Below are 19,143 nucleotides of genomic sequence, written 5' to 3'. Positions count from 1 at the left end.
GAGTGCAAAATCAAAATAAATAATAGACATTAGGAATATAAATGTATATGTAACCAAGGAAACAGTGTTAGTAGCCTAACGCGTAGCGATCATGTAATCTTGATTCACATATTTAACGTTAAATTGGGTGAACGCCTAATCACTTTGAAATTTGCCCTCCACCTTGTGATGTCATTCAAAAAGGATTTCCTTGGGGTGTCCTCCTTCAGAATGAGGTCATCGTGGTGGTTCCTCGTCATCAGCCCATGAGTAAAAACACACCTCTGGCACAGTGAGAGGTACAACTGGTGGGAGGAGAAGGAGGAGGAGGAGGAGGAGGAGGAGGAGGAGGAGGAAGGCTATAGGCTTGTCTCCTCACTCTCAGCCGTGCTCTCACATGTGGACAGATCCCTGAGGGACACCCGGCAAGGTAGGAGAAGCTCGTGGATCATCTCTGTGGGTGATATTCAACTTTTCTCAATATATATATATGTATATTTTAAATTTACTCTTCAAATCTTCAAGTAATCTTGCTTTTTTTTTCTTTTCACCTTAATGAACAACTTGGTTTTTCATCTCACCCATGGACAAGTGGATTTAACGTACGTTTGGACCACGTAACCCGTCCACATGGCTTTTGAACCTGGGTTTTAGAAAAAAGGCAAGATGTTGGCATAGCTGTTGTTATCAAAGCCCTGCTATGCCACCAAATTGCCATTTTTCTCTCCCCCTTGCTGCAAACACCATCATTTAATTTGATTTAATTTTAATATATGTACTAAGGACAGCGTTTCAGAATAATTTGTCTTGATTTCTGTTTTTCACGCACCTATTCACTTCGATAAGCGATTCAAAGACTCCTTTTCTAATCTTGGACTTATTGGAGAAAAACCAAAGCTTTACCAAGGCCTGTATCCTGGTAAAGCAGAGACGCTAACCATCAGCTAACGCGGCTAATTTCATTTAGTTGTCAAATTATTGCACCGTTGCATGAATATATATCCATTCCTGACAAAATTATTATTTAATACTTGATGGAAAATATGCACATTTAAATAAATAATTAAAAAAAAAATCAATGTTTAATAATCAATTTATAGTCACTGGTTAGGGTGATATTTTTCATTTGTATAATTCTTTCAATAAAAAAATATTGGAATAAAAATGGTGTCTTTTATATTGACAATATTTAGCTTACTGTTTGGATAATGGATTAAATTGATAAAGGGGAAAGTTAAATTTAAAGGTTTTAAGTCTCCGAACAATTTTGAAAAGTTTTTGTTTTTGTCAATATATGGAGCAAAATGATGGAATAGAATGAGTGTGGAGCTAAAACAATGTTCAAACATAAAAACAGGTATAAAGATATTATTTTTCACGAGGTACAGGAATGAATCTGATCACTAAACACCTGTTGTTTTTCTGTTTTAATGACTAGCTATGGAATATGTAGATTGTTTGTTTAATGATATATGGGTAAATAATTGTATTATATTAGTTGTACTTAAGAAAGCAAAATCAGTCGTAATTAAATAAGTTCAAACTTCTTCCTACTCCTTTCCGCACATGTAAATCATATCAATGGTCTATTTCTGCTGTTGTAATTCATCATTTCTTCATTTTTTGTTTTCTAAACTGTTGTTCTTTTACCATTTTATATGTTCAAAATAAAGACGTCAATCAATGTCTCTTTTACATGCACTTCATACATTCAAAGATCAAATCTATTGTGAATTTCTGATAAAAAAACACTCAAAGAAATTCTAAATTTTTCTAAATCAAAAACTATGTATCTATAGTAGGTTTAGAATCTAAATTTTAAGATGAAAAAAAAGTTATTTAATAATATTGTTTATGTTGTTCATATTTGTATTTGTTGAGACTGCAGGAGCTAAATATTTCATTTCCAACAATCTGTGCCACAAAAAGGGCGCCAAAATGGACGAACGTTGACGCTGTCACGTGAGACGCACCCCTTGCGCCCCTGTGACGTCATGACGTCGGTTGCGTGCAAGCTGCTCCTGCTCCGCTCGTGTCAGCTGTGAATACTATGTGGGACATTTTGTGTTTTAAATGACAAAAACGGCTTGAAACACGCGGAGCTGAAGGAAAGCGCTCAGGTAGGAAGACACCGCGATGCTGTTTTTCTATAATTCGCATTAGCTGTAGCTTTTTGAGGCTCAGTAAACGCCATTAAAGTTAGCTTTTAGTGAAACCATTGGAGGAGTGTGTGACGTTCACTGTTTGCTGTCGTAATTCTATGTTTCGTGCGCGTGTATAAAATTAGTGTCTTACACTATGTGCTACTAATTTTGCTTTAAATAAATAAATAAAAAAATGTGTCTATTATTTAGTTTTTTTTTTTTGACAGGGACATTGTACATAAATCAACACGACAGTAAATGTGCCAGAGTTAGCGTAATGGCTGTTTTTTTTAGCTGTTTAAAGTCACCCTTAAAACAAAATCTATCCACAATAGTATAAAATAAATAAATAAACAGTCACAATCTCAAACAGCATAAAAACATTAATTAAAATTAATAATTCCACCTTCCTAAAAAGTATAAGGCAGTTTTTTTTATTATTATTCCTGATTTTTTTTTTTTTTTTGTTTTTGGCTTGTTTTCGTTCATTTCATAATTTTTCGTAGGATTTTTTTTTAAATTTTTTTTTTTTTTTTTTTTATTGCACATTTGTGTCAATTATTTACCAAATATTGCAATGACAGTTTCCTTATTGTGGGACTGATTATGTCTTATTTCCTGTTAAATTTTACATAAATAAATAAAATAATTTGGTATGTCAGTTTGAAATAACTTTAAACAGGGATATAATAAGCCTTTTCACACTCACGCGCTGGTTCAGTACTTCCGCATTAGGTCAAAGGTCAAAAGGGATAAAATCGTCACGGCTGACGGTGTAGGAAGCGAGTCTGACAGAGATTTTTATTTTTATTTTTTTTTTTGCCGTTGTATCGTTAATTCCTTAAAATATTTTTTGTGCAAACGTGGCATCAGCCTCCAAAGTAGAAAAACCGAGTTAGCTGCTAAAGCTAATGCTGCTAAAGCTAATGTTGCACACGAGCCTAAACATTCCGGTTTTGCCTGACGTTTCAACAGTAAACCCAGGTTATTGTCACATTTTGTAAACATGAGTCGGTTCTTTCACTTATTCAGAATCAGAAAATACCCACTAATAATAATGATAATTATACACAAAGGAGCCAGACTACATAAAGAAAATGTGCAAATTAAGTGACCTGTCTATCTTGTGCACTTCCTTCAAATTTGTAAATTTAAATCCTATAGTAGCTTAATAAAAAATAATCATATGTACCTGGCAAATTAATGGTATACCTCATAAATGTACTTTTTCAAAGTGAGAACTCATACTGTAATACCTGCCTGGTGTCATATAATGGCTAGTTTATATCCATGTACAGTACGTGTCTGTGATATGGATAAATTGTTAGTCATGAACACATCAAGATACATACAGTATATTCTGTTCTTCTCTGTGTATTTTCACCGTCTCAAAGTACCACTACCATTAATATATGTTAGGTTATAATTTACAATATTTAACAATTTAATTTATATACTGTATATCGACTTTATTCACACATTCAGCTAACCATAGATTATGCCGGCACATTTTTTTTATTTTTTTATTTTTTTTTTGCGACTCCTCATCTACTACAAATAAAAGCGCAAATACTCATTGAAATGTGTTCGTTGAAAGCTTGTAAAGGTGAGTGACTGCAGTCTGAGTGTTGCACTTACAACATGTTGAATGTCAGATAGATTAGGCCTTCCTTTATCGTACAAATCTCAGCGCATAGCACAAACAGCGTCGTGTTTACATTTAGATCCCTCTTGACCCCTGCCAGTCGCGCGTGTGTGAGGAACAATAAAAGATCTCATATTTTCTAAAGAAATGTAATTTATTTATTATTAGTCTTAAAAATTTTCATTAGAATTAAAAGAAGGGCTGTGCACTGCCATGAATCCAAAGATACGATACGATTCATGATTTGCATGTCACGATACAATTTATCCTGATATATCTCCATACTAAACACTATGATATCCTTTGCGATCTCAATAATGACAAATTTCACCTTTACAAGTACAAAATGAATCTAAAGATAAGGCCTTAATTGTCATTAAAATATCGTAAATAAATGTTTCAAAAGTCTTACATTTCAAAATAAATGGTAGCATTCGTTTTAATACATATATATACCGTAACAGATGCGTGTAATGTATCTTTTAACATTATTGGGGAATAGAAATTTAACGAAAATTGCAAAGATTTTTCTTAATGGTTTTGTTTTTTGTATTTTTGCTGTTTCATGTATTTCTGTTGATTTTTGTCGTCATCTTCTGTGTTTTGAGTGATTTTGATTTTTTTTATTTCTGTTTTTTGTGTATTGTACTGTCATTTTTAGTATTTTTGTTTACTTTGGGGGGCCACCAAGGAAAAATGTACCCTAATCCTATGTAATTGATGTAGCTTTTTTTTTTCTCAATTATGTTAACTGTGAAGTTGGTCTTAAATTAAATTTCAAATGGCAATAAAAAGTTTGAAAAATTCTTGAATTTAATTTGACCGAAGCTGTAGGAACCCTGTAAAAGTGTAACTGCCGTGTTTAGCTGATACAGAAAGCTTTAGTCGCCACCAAAGTGATGTGTTCACAGCAACATCTGGACAAGATGAGCACATTTTGCTGACATTTACTAAAAAAAAAAAGGTTTGGTCATGAAAAAAAAAAAATCTGCATAGTTATAAAAGAAGGACTATTCATCAGTGTGTAGATATCTTACCAAGGCAAAACTAGATGTATGAAGTAACACATGACTCACTGTGTTAATCTGAGTATCCTCTGCTAGAATCTGAATGCCTAATGGAGAAATCAGACCTTAGAAAACGCTGTGAAGCCTTTTATTGTCTTATTGCAGAGGTTCTCAAATCTTTTTTTGTTGCTTATTTCCCACTTTGAACAAAGGTGAACTTTCAAGCCCCTATCCCCCCCCAATAATCCTAACAAATAACACATTTTCAAATGTGTCAAACAAACAGAATCAAAAATCAAAAACTAATTTAAATGAATTGCCTGCAAGAAAAATGAATGTAAAAGTGCAGTAGTGACAAATACAGGAAATTAGGGCTGGGCAAAATTTCATTGATTTATCGACTTTGTAAATAAAAACTTTTTTTATTTTGCAAATTTGAGTTTAAAATATTTTTTTATTATTATTTTAAAATTCATTATTATTTTTTTCCCAGCACAGTTTTTTTTGACTTACCGTAGTGCGATGTGAGCCACCCCCCTCTTTGTTTACCCTTTGAGTAGGTTATATGTGTGCCATAGGCATGTTTAATTTTTTTATTCACACTATGCTGAGATGCTAAGGCATACATATATATATATATATGTATGCAGTCATTTATAAGTGCATTGAAGACAAAAATTGAATCTAAACTCAAAACTTTCTTATGCAAAATCCCTTAGCCCTAATTTGTATGCTTGCCTGTTATTTATGTGTATTTTTTAATGATTTTTTGTGGGGTTTTTTGTGTGTTGCTGGTGTTAGTAATTATTTTTCTCTCTTAGTGCTTGTGTTTGTTGTCTTTTTGTGTATTTTGTTGTTGTTTGTCTGTTTCTTTTATTATTCAGCATATTTTTCTCTTTATTTTGTGTTTTTTTGGAGTCGTTTTGTTTGTTTTTGTTGTTTTTGTGTGTTGTTGGTATTAAACTATTCTCTCTCTCTGTGTGTGTGTGTGTTTTTGGTGTTGTTTGTCATTCTGTATTGTTTCTGTTATTTTTGTGTGTTTTGTAATGATATTTTGTGTTCTCTCAATAATTTGTCTTTATTGTTGTTTTGTGTGTTTCTGGTAATAGTGTTTTTCTCTCTTAGTGTGTGCGTTTTTGGTGTTATTTTGTGTGTGTTTGTTGTCGTTTTGTGAGTTGCTGGTAATATTTAGTATGATTATCATTTTTTACGAAAAATAAACATCATAAACCTCATATTTTTAATGCTTTCATTTGTTAATTTCCCTCTTTCTTTTCCAAGTACCTCCTGCAGTGTCATTGCGTACCACACACTTTAGGAATCACTGTATTACAAGAATTGTGTAGTTGAGTGTTTATATATTTTTTACTGCTTTTTAACATGAATCTTTGCGTTATGTAGAGATGAACAGTGAAAACTTCCTCCTGAGTGAGAAGATAGTGTCCCCCTCGTACATCAGACAGGGCTCTCAGGCACGTCGGAGCCACGAGCAGCTCATCAGACACTTACTGGAGCAAGTGAGGATGAGCTCATTTGTGTACAGTATGTTCTCAGTGTTTGCAAGCGTGGTGCAAATAGCATGTGGTGTTTTTTTTTCTGCAGGGTAAGTGTCCAGAAGAAGGATGGAGCGAGAGCACCATAGAGCTTTTCCTCAATGAGTTGGCCGTGATGGATAGTAATAACTTCCTGGGGAACTGTGGCGTCGGAGAGCGTGAAGGGCGGGTGGCGTCCAGCCTGGTGGCAAGACGACACTACAGGTTCATTCATGAAACACTTGCAGGGGTTCTCAGCCTTGGGGTCAGGACCCCATTTGGGGTTGTGTGACACTGGGAGGAGGTCGCCAGATGCCTTCAAGAAACTAAGAATGTTTTTTGAATAGTTTGAGCCCATTTTTACATTTTTACTACACCAAATTTGCCATTTTTTAACCCATTTTCATCACTTCTTCTTGCCTTGTTTTTGATATTTTTGATGCAATTTGCTACATTACTTCCATTTCTGCCATTTTATCAAATTTAAATACCTTTTCTGCACATTTTTTTTCCATTTTCAAGACATTTCCACTGCTTTTCCCACTTAATGTTGCATATATTGACCCATTATTGTCACTTTTATTCTCTTTTCAACATATTTCATCAGTTTAACTATTACTAATTGTTCCTACTTTTGAAGTTACATTCCCCCTCCCCCCATTTTTGACACTTTTAAGCCAATATTGAAACTTTGAATAATTTCTACCACTTTTTCTGTCTGTTTGTGGCCTCTCTAATTTGCAACTTTTAACCCAATTTCTGTGGTTTTTGAAATCCCATTTTCATCATTTTTGGTCACTTTTAAATAGGGCTGGGTGATGTGGGCCAAAATTCATGTCTTGATATTTTAAATAAAGACAATTCTAGGTTAAATTTGCCCATGAAAAATGCCACACAGACACATTTATTAACAAACAGCTGCACAATTTGTGCCACTTTTGGCTTTGTCCTCCCATAAGGGACAGCACGTGTGAGTGAGTTCTGTAATGTGCCTTGTTTCGGGTTAGGGCGCACTGGGTAATCCATCTCACTGCTTTTTATGCTATGAGAAGAAGCTAAAACAGCGACTCCTAAAACTAGTATTTTAATACAAAATAAGCTATAAAATAAAAATAAAGCGATATAGGCGATATCATAATTTTCTATATCGCCAAAATAGAGAACAGAAAATATATCTTGAATCTCGATATATTTCCCATTCCTTCCTAAACTTCTTATTTCTGATTAAAACAAGGATTTCCATCTTTAAAATGATTAAAAATATGGTGCAAATGATAAACTTCCTGGATAACAGTGGATAATATTCAGATCAATGAACAAATGTGGTTATCACAGATTCATAGAACAATGGCTCCACATGACTGTTCTTCAATGTTCATGTCTGTGTTCAACCACCTTCGGCTATAAGTGGGGGTCCTCGGTCCCTGTGACCTTTATTTTGGTGGTCATTGGCTGAAAAGGTTGAGAACCACTGCATTCCAGGTTTATTACATGATTGTGATTAATTGAATAGTCCGTGTCTAGTATGTTCAAAGATTATCTGCCACTTTCTGTTACAAGCTTTTCTTGTTCCACCAGGTTGATTCATGGCATCGGTCGATCAGGTGATATTGCTGCCATTCAGCCCAAAGCTGCTGGCTCCAGCCTGCTGAATAAACTCACCAACTCTGTAGTGCTGGACATTTTAAGACTCACAGGTGCGTAAATCCAAATATATCTCACCAAACAACTTTAGTAAAAGTTTATCGACAAAAAGAATTTGAATTAAGCTTTTCATCAACATTATGAAGTAAGTAGTGGTATATGGATTAAGGGTGTCCCGAGCCGATATTAATATGGGATATTGGTCCAATATCAGCAAAAAATGAAGAATATCGGATTATATCTGCGTGCATCATAAAATCTTTGATATAAGCACTCCAATGCATGATTTGTTTTTATTGGATTTATTGAGGTCATTTTTTTAGGGTTTTTAATGTATTTATACCATTTAATTTAATCTAAACTAGTGGTCATTTAATGCGATGGTGTATGAATGAATCTGGGCACAACAAGATTAAGGTAGTAATATTTTGAGAAAAAAGCCATAATTTTATGAGAAAAAAGTCATATATCAAGATTAAAGTTGTAATGTTTTGAGAATAGAAATAATCTCAAAATATTTGAGAATAATAATCTTGTAGCGCTCAGCTTTCTTGTTATTTTAATGTGGCCCTAATACGGCATCATAATTTAGCACTCTGAAAACTTTAAAAAAAAAAAAAATGTACTTGTCTTATTGAGGTTGTTTTTCAGGGTCTTCTAATTATTTTTTTAAAATTTATTTAATTCCATTGTAGGATATTCTTATGTTTAAGCCTCTTTACCACTGACCCACTTTTCCACATTAAGGTCAATATATTTTCATTTATTTATATCCCAAGCTTTTCCTGGCTCTATATTTCAGGTGTTCGCAGTGTGGCGAGTTGCTTCGTGGTTCCCATGGCAACCGGGATGAGCTTGACTCTGTGCTTCCTGACCCTTCGTCACAGGAGACCCAATGCTCGCTACATCATTTGGCCTCGAATCGACCAGAAATCCTGTTTCAAATCCATGATCACAGCAGGTGAATGTTGTGTTCCACGCCTGCACGGCCTCACATCCTGTTCAGAGAAAATGGTGAATAGAAAAAGATGGAGAGCGTATGTATAGAACTAATCTACAGCAGTGGTTCTCAACCCTGGGGCTGTGACACACTGGAGGGGGTCACCAGATGCCTTCAAGAAACTAAGAATATTTTTTATACAATTTGAGCCTTTTTTTTTTTTTGTGCTTTTTCTTGCCATATTTTTGCTCCTTTTAATGCATTTTTGCTACATTACTCCCATTTTTGCCAATTCTCCATCAAATTTCAATGCCATTTCGGCAAATTTCTTCCACTTTCAAGACATTTTCAGCACTTTTAAACCCTTTCCGCCACTTTCCCCTCTAATGTCACATATGTTGACCCATTATTGTCACCTTTAACCTTTCTTCACTATAATTCATGCTTATTTTTGCCAATTTAACGGTTTGTCATACTCATTATTTGCCAGTTTAAGCTAATTGTTCCTACTTTTTTATGCCACTTTTAAGCTAATATTGACACTTTGAACCCCTTTTACCACTGTTTCTGTCTGTTTTTGGTCATTCTTAATTTGCAATTTTTAACCAATTACTGTGGTTTTTAAAATCCCATTTCACCACCATTTCCACCCTTTTTGGTCACTTTTAACCCATTTTATTTCTGATTAAACACAGATTTACATCTTTAAGATGACTATTGTGGTGGCAAAATTGATTAATTATGTATACTCATATATTTGCTTTTTGATCTCATTCAACTTTATACCCCAATTTGTAACTTTCCACTCCTGTCTGATGTCTTTTCCTCTTCCTGCAAAGTCAGTGGACCCATACTCCCATGATACAGCTTCTCTAAAGGAATGTCAGTTGGCCTCAGTTTAATCTCCAAGGCCAGAGCACGTCCAAACCCACCCCGACATCGGAGGTGTCACCTCCGGCAGACTGACCTTCCCCCCCTGGTCTCTTCTTTGTTGTCTGTGGAAGGGGGGAGGTGGGACAGTGGGGTATAAATGTGTGTGAAAGGAACTTTTGGGCCCTTCTTCGCGTCTCTCCTCTGGCCAGAGGAGACCACTTCTTTGTCTATCCCGCTTTGTACCTTTTTATTTAGTTTAGATTAAATCATTTTTTTATTACTTCATCATCTCTCCTGTCTGGTCTTCATCATTTATCACCGCAGAGTGTGTTTTCAAGTCAAAGACGAGGTAACCGTTAATTTCACCGTAACACTATATACAATGGCCCAAATAATAATAAACTTCCTGGATAACAGTGGATGTTATTCAGATAAATAAAAAAATGTGGTTATCACAGATTCATAGAACAATGGACCATCATTTTGCTGACTTTATGCATGGACCCCAAAAATCTCTCCCCTTTATTCCCCCTTATAGATGACCCTGTCTCCACAAGACTGTTCTTCATTGTTTATGTCTGTGTTCAACCACCTTCAGGTACAGTGGAGGTCCCTGGTCTATGGAACCTTTATTTTGGGGGTTACAGGCTAAAAAGGTTGAGAACCACTGATCTATAGTGTGTCAGTATAGTGTGAATCTTCTCATTTTCTAGTCACCAGTTCTTTTTGTGTCTCATTAAAAGCCAGATTGATCTCCTCAGAAGTCAATAAACTTTTCATATCAGGTTTTGAACCTGTGGTGGTGGAAAACGTCCTTGAGGGGGATGAGTTAAGGACGGATTTGGAAGCGGTGGAGCGCAAGATCGAAGAGCTAGGAGCCGAGAACATCCTCTGTGTTCATTCAACGACGTCCTGCTTTGCCCCGCGGGTTCCGGACAGGTGAGTGTTTGTTAAAATGTGTTTGTGTTGTGTTTAAAGTTGTTTACATGCTGTGTTCTGTGCCTTTATTCACCATCTCACAGGCTAGAGGAGCTGTCAACAATGTGTGCTAAAAACAACATTCCACATATCGTCAACAACGCCTATGGAGTGCAATCGTCCAAGTGCATGCACCTTATACAACAGGTAACGTGCTCTGCATTTCCTCACACTTTGTACAGCATTATTTACTTGTAGATGGCCTTCATGTGTATATTAGGAAGGTGAAACGAGGTGACACCTTTTATGAAGAGTTTTTATGACCCCACAGGGTGCACGAGTAGGAAGAATCGACGCTTTTGTGCAGAGCTTGGACAAGAACTTCATGGTTCCAGTAGGTGGCGCTATAATTGCGGGTTTCGATGAGGTATTTGTACAGGAGATCAGCAAAATGTACCCCGGTGAGTGCTGGAAAAACTGACACCATTTGTACAGATGGAGCTTTGTTTGCCTAGTGACTTTGACTAGTGTCTTTAAATGGTTTATGGTTTTTACATGCACACAGAAAGTTTTTTCTAATAATTAAGTTTTAGTATCAGAGACCTAGGTACTTTTTTAATATCCTCGGTTTTAATTATATAGACATGGGTGCTAATGCAAAAAAAATAGATAAAAATCACTACTGATGGTCCAATTGTGGGTGAAGTGAGTATATAGTTTTTACAGACATTCAGTGGTTGTCAGCTGATGGGTCGGGACCCAGAAGTGGGTCGCGGAAATGAGGTTGAGAAAAAGATCCTGAAGAGGACTTGTTTTTTCACTTTTCTACTTTTAACAATAATTTGTGTGAAATAGGGCTTTTTTATTTACTTTTTTTAAGTTCTTCCTATGATTTAAAATTTTTTTTTTTTTTTTTTCCCAAAGTACGACTTTAGAAGGAAAAAAAATCCCCAAATTTTCATTTGAGGCTCATTCTAGAGCAGTGGTTCCCGACCTTTTTCTGGTCGTGACCCCATTTTGATATCTGGCTACCACCAGAGACATTTTTCAATAGAATTCAGTTTTTTGGTATTGTGTGTGTGTGTGTGATTTGAAAAATGTATTTTTTAACTATTACGAGACATTTCAGGTGACCCCAAGGTTGAAAAACACTGTTCTGACATTAAACCAGAGCAGTTAGAGGCCACTGTTATTTTTTAAAAGTGTTTCTTAAACTGTCTGTAACGTGTGGTTGATAAATAATCCACGAGTTGATCAATTTTAAATGGATTGAATTGTTTTTTAGGTTTTCTAGCCTCTAAGTGGTCTTGGTTTGAAGTCTGAGAAATTCTGTCGTGAGGTTATGAGGAACCACAGCACCACCTAGTGACGATTACTGTATATAATAAAAAATGAAGGTGTTTTGATATGAAAAGGAATTGGAATTTATTCATTTCAAAACTAATATGTAAGAATTTCTGGGTTGTTTTTTTTCCTCGGAAATCAAAGAACACAGAAAATGTGCCGAGTGGAACTCGTTTGTTGCCCGTTTGTTTTTTAATTAGGAACACAGTAGGATTTATTTATTTATTTATTCTGAGTGCTCTCTGTACCGTAGCTGTTCAACAAAGTCATGTCCTGCTCTGTCCAGGTCGAGCATCTGCCTCCCCCTCCCTCGACGTCCTCATCACGCTCCTCACTCTAGGTGCCAGCGGCTATAAGAAGTGCCTGTCTGAAAGAAAGGTGAGAGAGCATGTTCAAGCATCTTTTTAAGTTTTGTTTGTTTTTTTCGCACAAAAACAACAGTCTTTTTGACACATGAACCGCTGCAGGAAAGTCGAACAAAAAGTGGCGTTTTTCCAATAAAAATGATCACCTGACTAAAATATTTTTTATCATAATACAGATTTCCTTGGAAATCTCCACTTTGTGATATGTATTAAATAAAGATTAGCATGGAAATTTCAGCACCACTTTTACTTACTTTATTCTTTAGATGCAGTCAGTACATACAGGGGCAGATTCACTATATCTGCTGCGAGGAATTCCCTCAGATTGCAGCAATGATTAGTGCACGTGCAGGAGTGGTGGAGACCGCCCTATTTAAATGAGCGTTTTGTACGTGTTATGTTGAACATGGAGCGTGAAGGAGAGCTGAGTGTGCGGAAGTGAAAAATTAAATTTGAAACAGCAGAATTGGAGGTGTTAGTAGAGGAAGCTAATAAAAAATGGATGAATTACAGCAAAGACATAGATAGATAGAAAATCTATTCATCCCGCAGTTAGGAAATGTGCGTGGATGTGAACATCCTCACCCTCTAAAACATCAGGGAAGATGCTGAAGCTGCCCTGGAACCAAGGCACTCTGACAAACGCAAGTTCATTAAAATAAAGTAAATACATTTGCTTGGGTGAAAATCACCCACCGATAGTGTTCTAGGGTTAAGGAGCTGAACGTGAATCTGAACTCTAAAGGACATGTACGGCAGTATACCGATCAATCCAGAAAATCTGAAAACCCCCGTGGCTTTACACAGGCTCACTCTGCAGCATTGTTGCTTTATTACAGTAGAAAGTGCAGGTTTAAAACAGCCTCAGGCTTGGTTAGGTGGCCGCTTCAAACACCGTCTAAACCACCCGAAGCACCATCTAAAGTAAACTGTCAAAAAACTACGCAAATCATCACCCACTCCAAAATACAGAGCCGACCAGTTCCCAGTTACTTTTGTGTCTGTGAAACTCTGCTCGTTTCTTGTCAAGTGCTGCGGCGCTCCGTGAGAAAAATAAGCAGCTTCACCTGCTCGGAGTGTTTGAACAACATCTCATCAGTTCTACAGAAGATCAGTGGGAAAAGTTGCTGGTTGTTGTGGACGAGACCAGCGATGCCAGGGTTTGTGGAGTCATAAACATCGTAGGTTAATGATGGCTTCTAATGCTGTTAGACAGGGGTATTCAACTTAAGTCCTCGAGGACCAGATTCCTGAGACTTTTAGATTTTTTCCTGCTCTAACACACCTGGTTGAAACCAATATGTTGTCATTAAGCTCTGCTGAAGCATGATAACAAGCCATTCATTTGATTCAGGTGTGTTGGAGCAGGGACACATTTCAGGAAACCGGCCCTCGAGGACTAAAGTTGAGTAGCCCTGCTGTTATATGGTATATTGTGGCCCCTAGTGGTGGAATAACTGATGTATCTTAGCGTCCATTTGTTTTTATTTAGTCATTACGGTCTGGAATGATGTCATCAGGATCATTCAAACAGGGTCCCCACGGTCATGAGATTCCTGGAAAAGTTATGGAATTGGAAAAACTGATTTTCCAGTCTTGAAAAGTCAGGGAATATTTGAACTGTTTTGGAAATATGTTAAACCCCAAAGATGTTAAGCGTTATATCAAAGTGAAAGTGCTGCATACAAATTCACGCATATTTACTCTCCGCCTTGTTTATAAAACTGTGCGTAGGTAAGATCACTTTAGCTAGTGTACGCTAAAAACCAGGAAATGCATACGCAAAAAAAAGATCTTAGTGCTTCAGAACTAAGCCATGAATATTTGGTAAAATATTTTAGAAAAGTTTCGAAAAATAATTGTGAAAAAAGTGTGTGAACCCTGTTTACATTAAGTTGATCAAAACCTAATCAATAAATCTGCCCACATTCAGTAAACCATTGATAACTGAGGGTGACATTAATGCTGCTCTCATACATCTTTATATGAATAATTAAATAGGAGCAGTCACAATAATTCATGTCAGTACAACTTATTTAGACCTTTTAATTGTTGCTTACTCGTGATTTTAAATTACAATTTTATTTTTGACACACATTTTTGTTTGATTATGGTTTTATTTTTTATTAATATGTATTTGGTTTCCTCACAAAAGTTACAAACTCATATTTTCTGAAAATAATATTTCTAAAAAACAGAATTTGGAAAAAAATGAAATGGATTTTATATGGCTCGAGACATTTGACGTGAATGTTGATCGTACAGTGTTTTTATCCATCGAGTATGAAACAAATCCTTTAAAAAAAGACTTTGTGTTCACTAGATTTGCAACAGCTGGTGTGCTCATGAGTAAAAATAACACTCAGGATAGTATTACATAATTGAAAATGTCCAGTGTGAATCTCCGCTGGCCTCTAACCTGACCTGACAACATTAGGCCTTATTGATTTTTTTATTGGTCCACTCCATAAATATTTAATGCTCCTGAACGGCTTTTCCGTAGTGTCTGCAAAACAGAGAGTTCCTCACTTCTCTCCTGGGGGGGTCACGAGCTTTTAATAATTCAGTCCTTTTATCTGTAGAGGTTCATTTACAGCCGCATGTAGCACGGCTGCAGGATTGCATGTAGCAGCCATGAGTCATAATATTGTCTACACGCTCCTCCTCCTCTAACAATGTCCTTTATGTTGGATGACAAAGGACACTCCAAGCTTTCATTCTAATATTGTTTGTGACTGTTGACAGAGAAAACGTTTTTCTCTGTCACTCGAGTACTCGCAGACACTCATTGTTGCATTGCTTTACTGGGAATCTTTATCTACTGCCAACAACGACAACAACCGCAACCTTGCTACTCGTTGTAAAAACCTTGACTTAAAAGCTGGGCGTGCTCACCTCCTGCTATGACAATTAGTGCATTATGTGTGATTTAATCTGAAATGAAAAGATTCCTAGATGGAGAGGAACAAGAAAAACACGCTAATTTGCCTGCAGGCAAATGTGCTCTGTTGGCACCAAAGCAGGTGGATCAAAGCAGCTGCAGCAGCACCGTGTTACTATTTAAAGTCTGATTTTTTTATTTTTTGTGTGTGTGTGTGTGTGTGTGTCCCTTGCTTTTTTTGTCTGGCTTGCAGGACATATATTCATTCCTGTCCCAGGAGCTGAAAAGCCTGGCTTCTTCACACGGGGAGAGGTTGTTACACACCCCACACAATCCCATTTCACTGGGTAAGATCACAACTCTGAACCCCCCCCCCCCCCCCAAAAAAAAGACATGAATTTTACTGACAGTTTGTAATCTTCACCTTTTTCTCTGTGTGCTGGATGTGGATCTGCTCTTCAGCCATGTCTCTAGGTGGTCTCCAGGCTGGGAATGACAAAGCAGTGACTCAGCTGGGCTCCATGCTGTTTACCCGACAAGTGTCAGGAGCAAGGTAGCAGAAACCAGTTAGTCAGGTTCTTTTTACACAAAAACGTTTTCTCACATTTTGTTTACATTTTGGCGGTGCATTTACATGGCAACGGCGTTTTGGTGCTTGAAAACTGAACTTTTTAAATGCGACCAACTCCATGTCCGTGTAAACAGTTTCTTTAATAACGCAGCTTTATTTAATAGCCACGTGTTCTGCATACAACTGTAAACATGACAAGCAGCTTCATGTGATGCTATGTACTGGTTTAATGCTGCAACACACACAGGTCAGAGAGCTGCTTCTACATATGTGACCCACACAGCAACACAACGAGTTTATAACATTTATTCATGTACCAGACGACCGCCTCCATTCACCTCATCTGCAAACATTTTGGGTCATCTTGTGCTTCTTGAAACACATCACCTTCACAGGGCAGCGTCCAGCCAGAGTCCGTGTTAAAAAGATCGAAATTAAGCGCCACCCCGGGTTCACAATTTGGTACAGACATAAACAACATCTCCTCTAATCCAAGAAGTTCAGTTTAAATCCAAAGAGTGATGCACACGAACACTCTTACTTGTGTTTGCGTATTTTGGTTCATTGCAAAATCATACCGCCATCTTTTGGCCTGCTGTGTATATTACATCATTTTTTATGCTTCCAGTGGCCTCATGTGAACAGAGATCATTTTGAAAATGTTGCCATGAGAATATGGAACTTCTTGGAAATATTGTGTAAACAGGGCCTCTGTTTCCTAAAAGGACCAAAAAACAAAAGATGTTATTATTATTAAATTTACAGACAATGGTGAAGCAGAAAGTACTAATAAAGATCAGAAAAGCCTTCCTTTTAAAGTCTCACACTAATGGAAACATGAATTATGACAGTTTAACTGCATTTCTTTGTGTTTCGGGAAGGGTCTCTTTTGTTTTTCAACTACTCTTGCATTATGCATGGGATCCCATCCAGATATGTGTGTCTAAATAATTTATTTGATGCATTTTATAGAAGCTGGTCAGATTTAAAGGCACATCGCTAACGGTTTGACCTAAAGAGTTGACCCATATGGGTTATTTTAAATGATTCTTCAGGCCACTATACACCGCTTGACAGTATCAATGCTTCCCTCTTGAAATACTGCCCATGTAAAGTTTGGAGAGACTAACCGTCTTTGGCCAGGTCATGTGACCTGGAGAACGCCTGGAGAACGTATCACTTTACGGAAGTCACGTGACCACAGGCTTGGATATACTCATTGGGCTTAGGCTTTGGCTAGTATATTTCCGCCTGTTCGACTCCTGGTCATGGCCGAGGCAAGCAAAAAGTTTAAAACTGCTTCTGAGGAGGCTAATAAGATGTCGCCGAGACGTGGCCCCCTTCGCCGACCAGCCTTTCCGCCTGGCGCCCCGACTTTGGCCCGACTGACTGTTGATTTTTGTGACAGTGCTGCGGTGCTTGTGGCCACTAAGGGCGCTTGATGTGAAAGTTACAGGTCTAAGCGCCCCTAGTGGCCGAAAGTTACACGGTGTTCCTTTAAATGCACTCATCACTTACATTTCTGTTTTTTTTTTACGTTGTTCATTGAAAACAATCCCAGAATTCTACAGAAGAAAGCTGGATTTTAGCTTGAATGAGTACAGGTGTAATATCTTTCGACTCTTCCATCATAGACTCTCTTCTGCTCCGAGGCCTTGTTGCTAGTCAGTCAGTAATGGATTTCACAGTGAAGCAACTCTGAACTCTGCTGTCAATGGAGCGAAGACCTGCCAGATTTCACCTTTATAACTTTTTGTTTACAGCGTTGTAAAGTTTGCAGCAGCTGTACTTCAATGGTGTCTTGAGTTTTATGCTTCATAACAGCGTTAAGTTGTCATTTTTATTCCAAGTTCTCATTCTCATTCTCCAAGTTAATTTTGTTTCCTTTTTTTAAAAAATAATATGTTAGAGTTTCATTTATTCAGGCCAAACTTTTTTCAGGAAATTTACTTTTATCTCCTGACATGTTTTGACTGTCAGTCTTTCTCAGAGGCATCTACTGATCACTTTGATGTGTCCTTATGAGTTATTTTTGGACATGGCCAAAATTGAGAGTTCTCTCAGGTATACCTGCACAATTAATGAAGTTTTAATCATGATCACAATTTCTTGGGTTAATTTTTTGAATTTTTTATTTTTTTTTTAACTTATAATTGCATTTTAAAGTTATTTTACACATTGTTTAAAACTAGTGCATTAAAAACAGATTTTTCCCTAATTTTATCATTTATATTGATCACAGTAAATGTGATTATCATTTTGGCCACAATTGTGCGGCCCTACTCTCAGTTTTTTGTTTGTGTTCATCTCAAGTCTGCAATATCAGACCACTGCAGAACAGAAAACCACGTCATGGGCTGGGAAAACTCCCAAATAAATGGGACAAAGGGAAACAAACACAAACACTGGATCAAAGAAGCCATCGAGATCAAGGAAGCAGAGCTTTAACATCAGCTGGGATGAAGGAACATTTTTACTCTCCCACACCTGAGGCTGGGACTCTCTTCTCCAGAGACCATCAGGCATACAGTTGGCAATTGAAGCATGTAAGGAGATCAAAGTAAATTTCCTGAAGAAAAAAAAAGTTGTTTGAATAAAAGAAACGTTTACATATCATCTAAAAGATTTATCATAACTGCACAATGGTTTTTGATGTCATGCTGAAAATGTTCATCATTGTTTACCTTGTTTGCATTTTAGGGTAATACCACTTGGCAAGGAGCAAACCATCGGCGGACACACGTTCCGCGGCTTTATGTCGCACTCGGACTCGTACCCGTGTCCATATCTGAACGCTGCCTCGGCTGTGGGCATCACCCGGGAGGACGTGAGCGCGTGCATCAAAAGGCTGGACAAATGCATGAGGACTTTGAAGAAGGAGGCAAACATAGCGGGAAGTCTCTCTCTGCAGCCTGCAGTAGACCTGGAGGTTGGGAATAATGAATCTGTTGATACTTGAAAACTGTTTTGGATTGTGTTGGTTTGCTGAGAACGTTTCACGCCCATGATTAAATGTGTAGATTATGTATTGCTGTACAGTGACAGGTGAGGGACGGCAGAGAAACTGTGATACAAACCAAATATCAGGTATGCAAAATGTAATGATTGATATGATTTATAATATTATTTTAAAAGCCACTGATGTAGATGCTACATTTTTCTGTTTTGATTAAAACTTCAAAATAGAATGTGACTTCATTATTTGCAAATAATGTGATATCCTCATGAGGAGATCATGGGATGAAATACGGTACGTATGAGTCAATGTGAAACAATCCTTGATGCCTGGTCTGTGTTTGG

General features: G+C 37.0%; 1 protein-coding gene across 3 annotated transcripts; it reads left to right on the top strand.

The window, feature by feature from the left end:
* Positions 1 to 368: 368 nt before the first annotated feature.
* sepsecs (Sep (O-phosphoserine) tRNA:Sec (selenocysteine) tRNA synthase) lies at positions 369 to 19,031 on the top strand. Of its 3 annotated transcripts, XR_003676134.1 has the most exons (13): positions 1,855 to 2,099; positions 6,177 to 6,292; positions 6,378 to 6,532; positions 7,886 to 8,004; positions 8,754 to 8,912; positions 10,550 to 10,703; positions 10,787 to 10,889; positions 11,014 to 11,143; positions 12,313 to 12,404; positions 15,526 to 15,619; positions 15,735 to 15,825; positions 18,157 to 18,389; positions 18,544 to 18,683. XR_003676134.1 is itself a non-coding variant. In XM_028474895.1 (12 exons), exons 2-12 carry the CDS (start codon positions 6,179 to 6,181, stop codon positions 18,800 to 18,802), a joined length of 1,470 nt encoding a protein of 489 aa, XP_028330696.1. In that variant the 5' UTR covers positions 369 to 409; positions 6,177 to 6,178; the 3' UTR covers positions 18,803 to 19,031. The 3 variants fall into 3 exon arrangements, 2 of the variants coding, with proteins under 2 accessions (XP_028330696.1, XP_028330695.1); XM_028474895.1 differs by lacking the exons at positions 1,855 to 2,099; positions 18,157 to 18,389 and adding an exon at positions 369 to 409 and having other exon boundaries at positions 18,544 to 19,031; XM_028474894.1 differs by lacking the exon at positions 18,157 to 18,389 and having other exon boundaries at positions 1,882 to 2,099; positions 18,544 to 19,031.
* The last annotated feature ends 112 nt before the right edge of the window (positions 19,032 to 19,143 follow it).

This window comes from Gouania willdenowi, chromosome 18 (genome assembly GCF_900634775.1).
Source record: "Gouania willdenowi chromosome 18, fGouWil2.1, whole genome shotgun sequence".
NCBI classification, from domain to species: Eukaryota; Metazoa; Chordata; class Actinopteri; order Blenniiformes; family Gobiesocidae; genus Gouania; species Gouania willdenowi.
Note: the sequence above shows the minus strand (reverse complement) of the source record. Positions and strands in the feature narration are given on the sequence as shown.

Excerpts from the sequence above, each read along its gene's own strand:
- sepsecs (XM_028474895.1), top strand. The coding sequence starts at position 6,179 with ATGAACAGTGAAAACTTCCTCCTGAGTGAGAAGATAGTGTCCCCCTCG. Across the intron at positions 6,533-7,885 it reads GTGGCAAGACGACACTACAG|GTTGATTCATGGCATCGGTC; the intron begins GTTCATTCATGA and ends TTGTTCCACCAG. Across the intron at positions 11,144-12,312 it reads GATCAGCAAAATGTACCCCG|GTCGAGCATCTGCCTCCCCC; the intron begins GTGAGTGCTGGA and ends TGCTCTGTCCAG.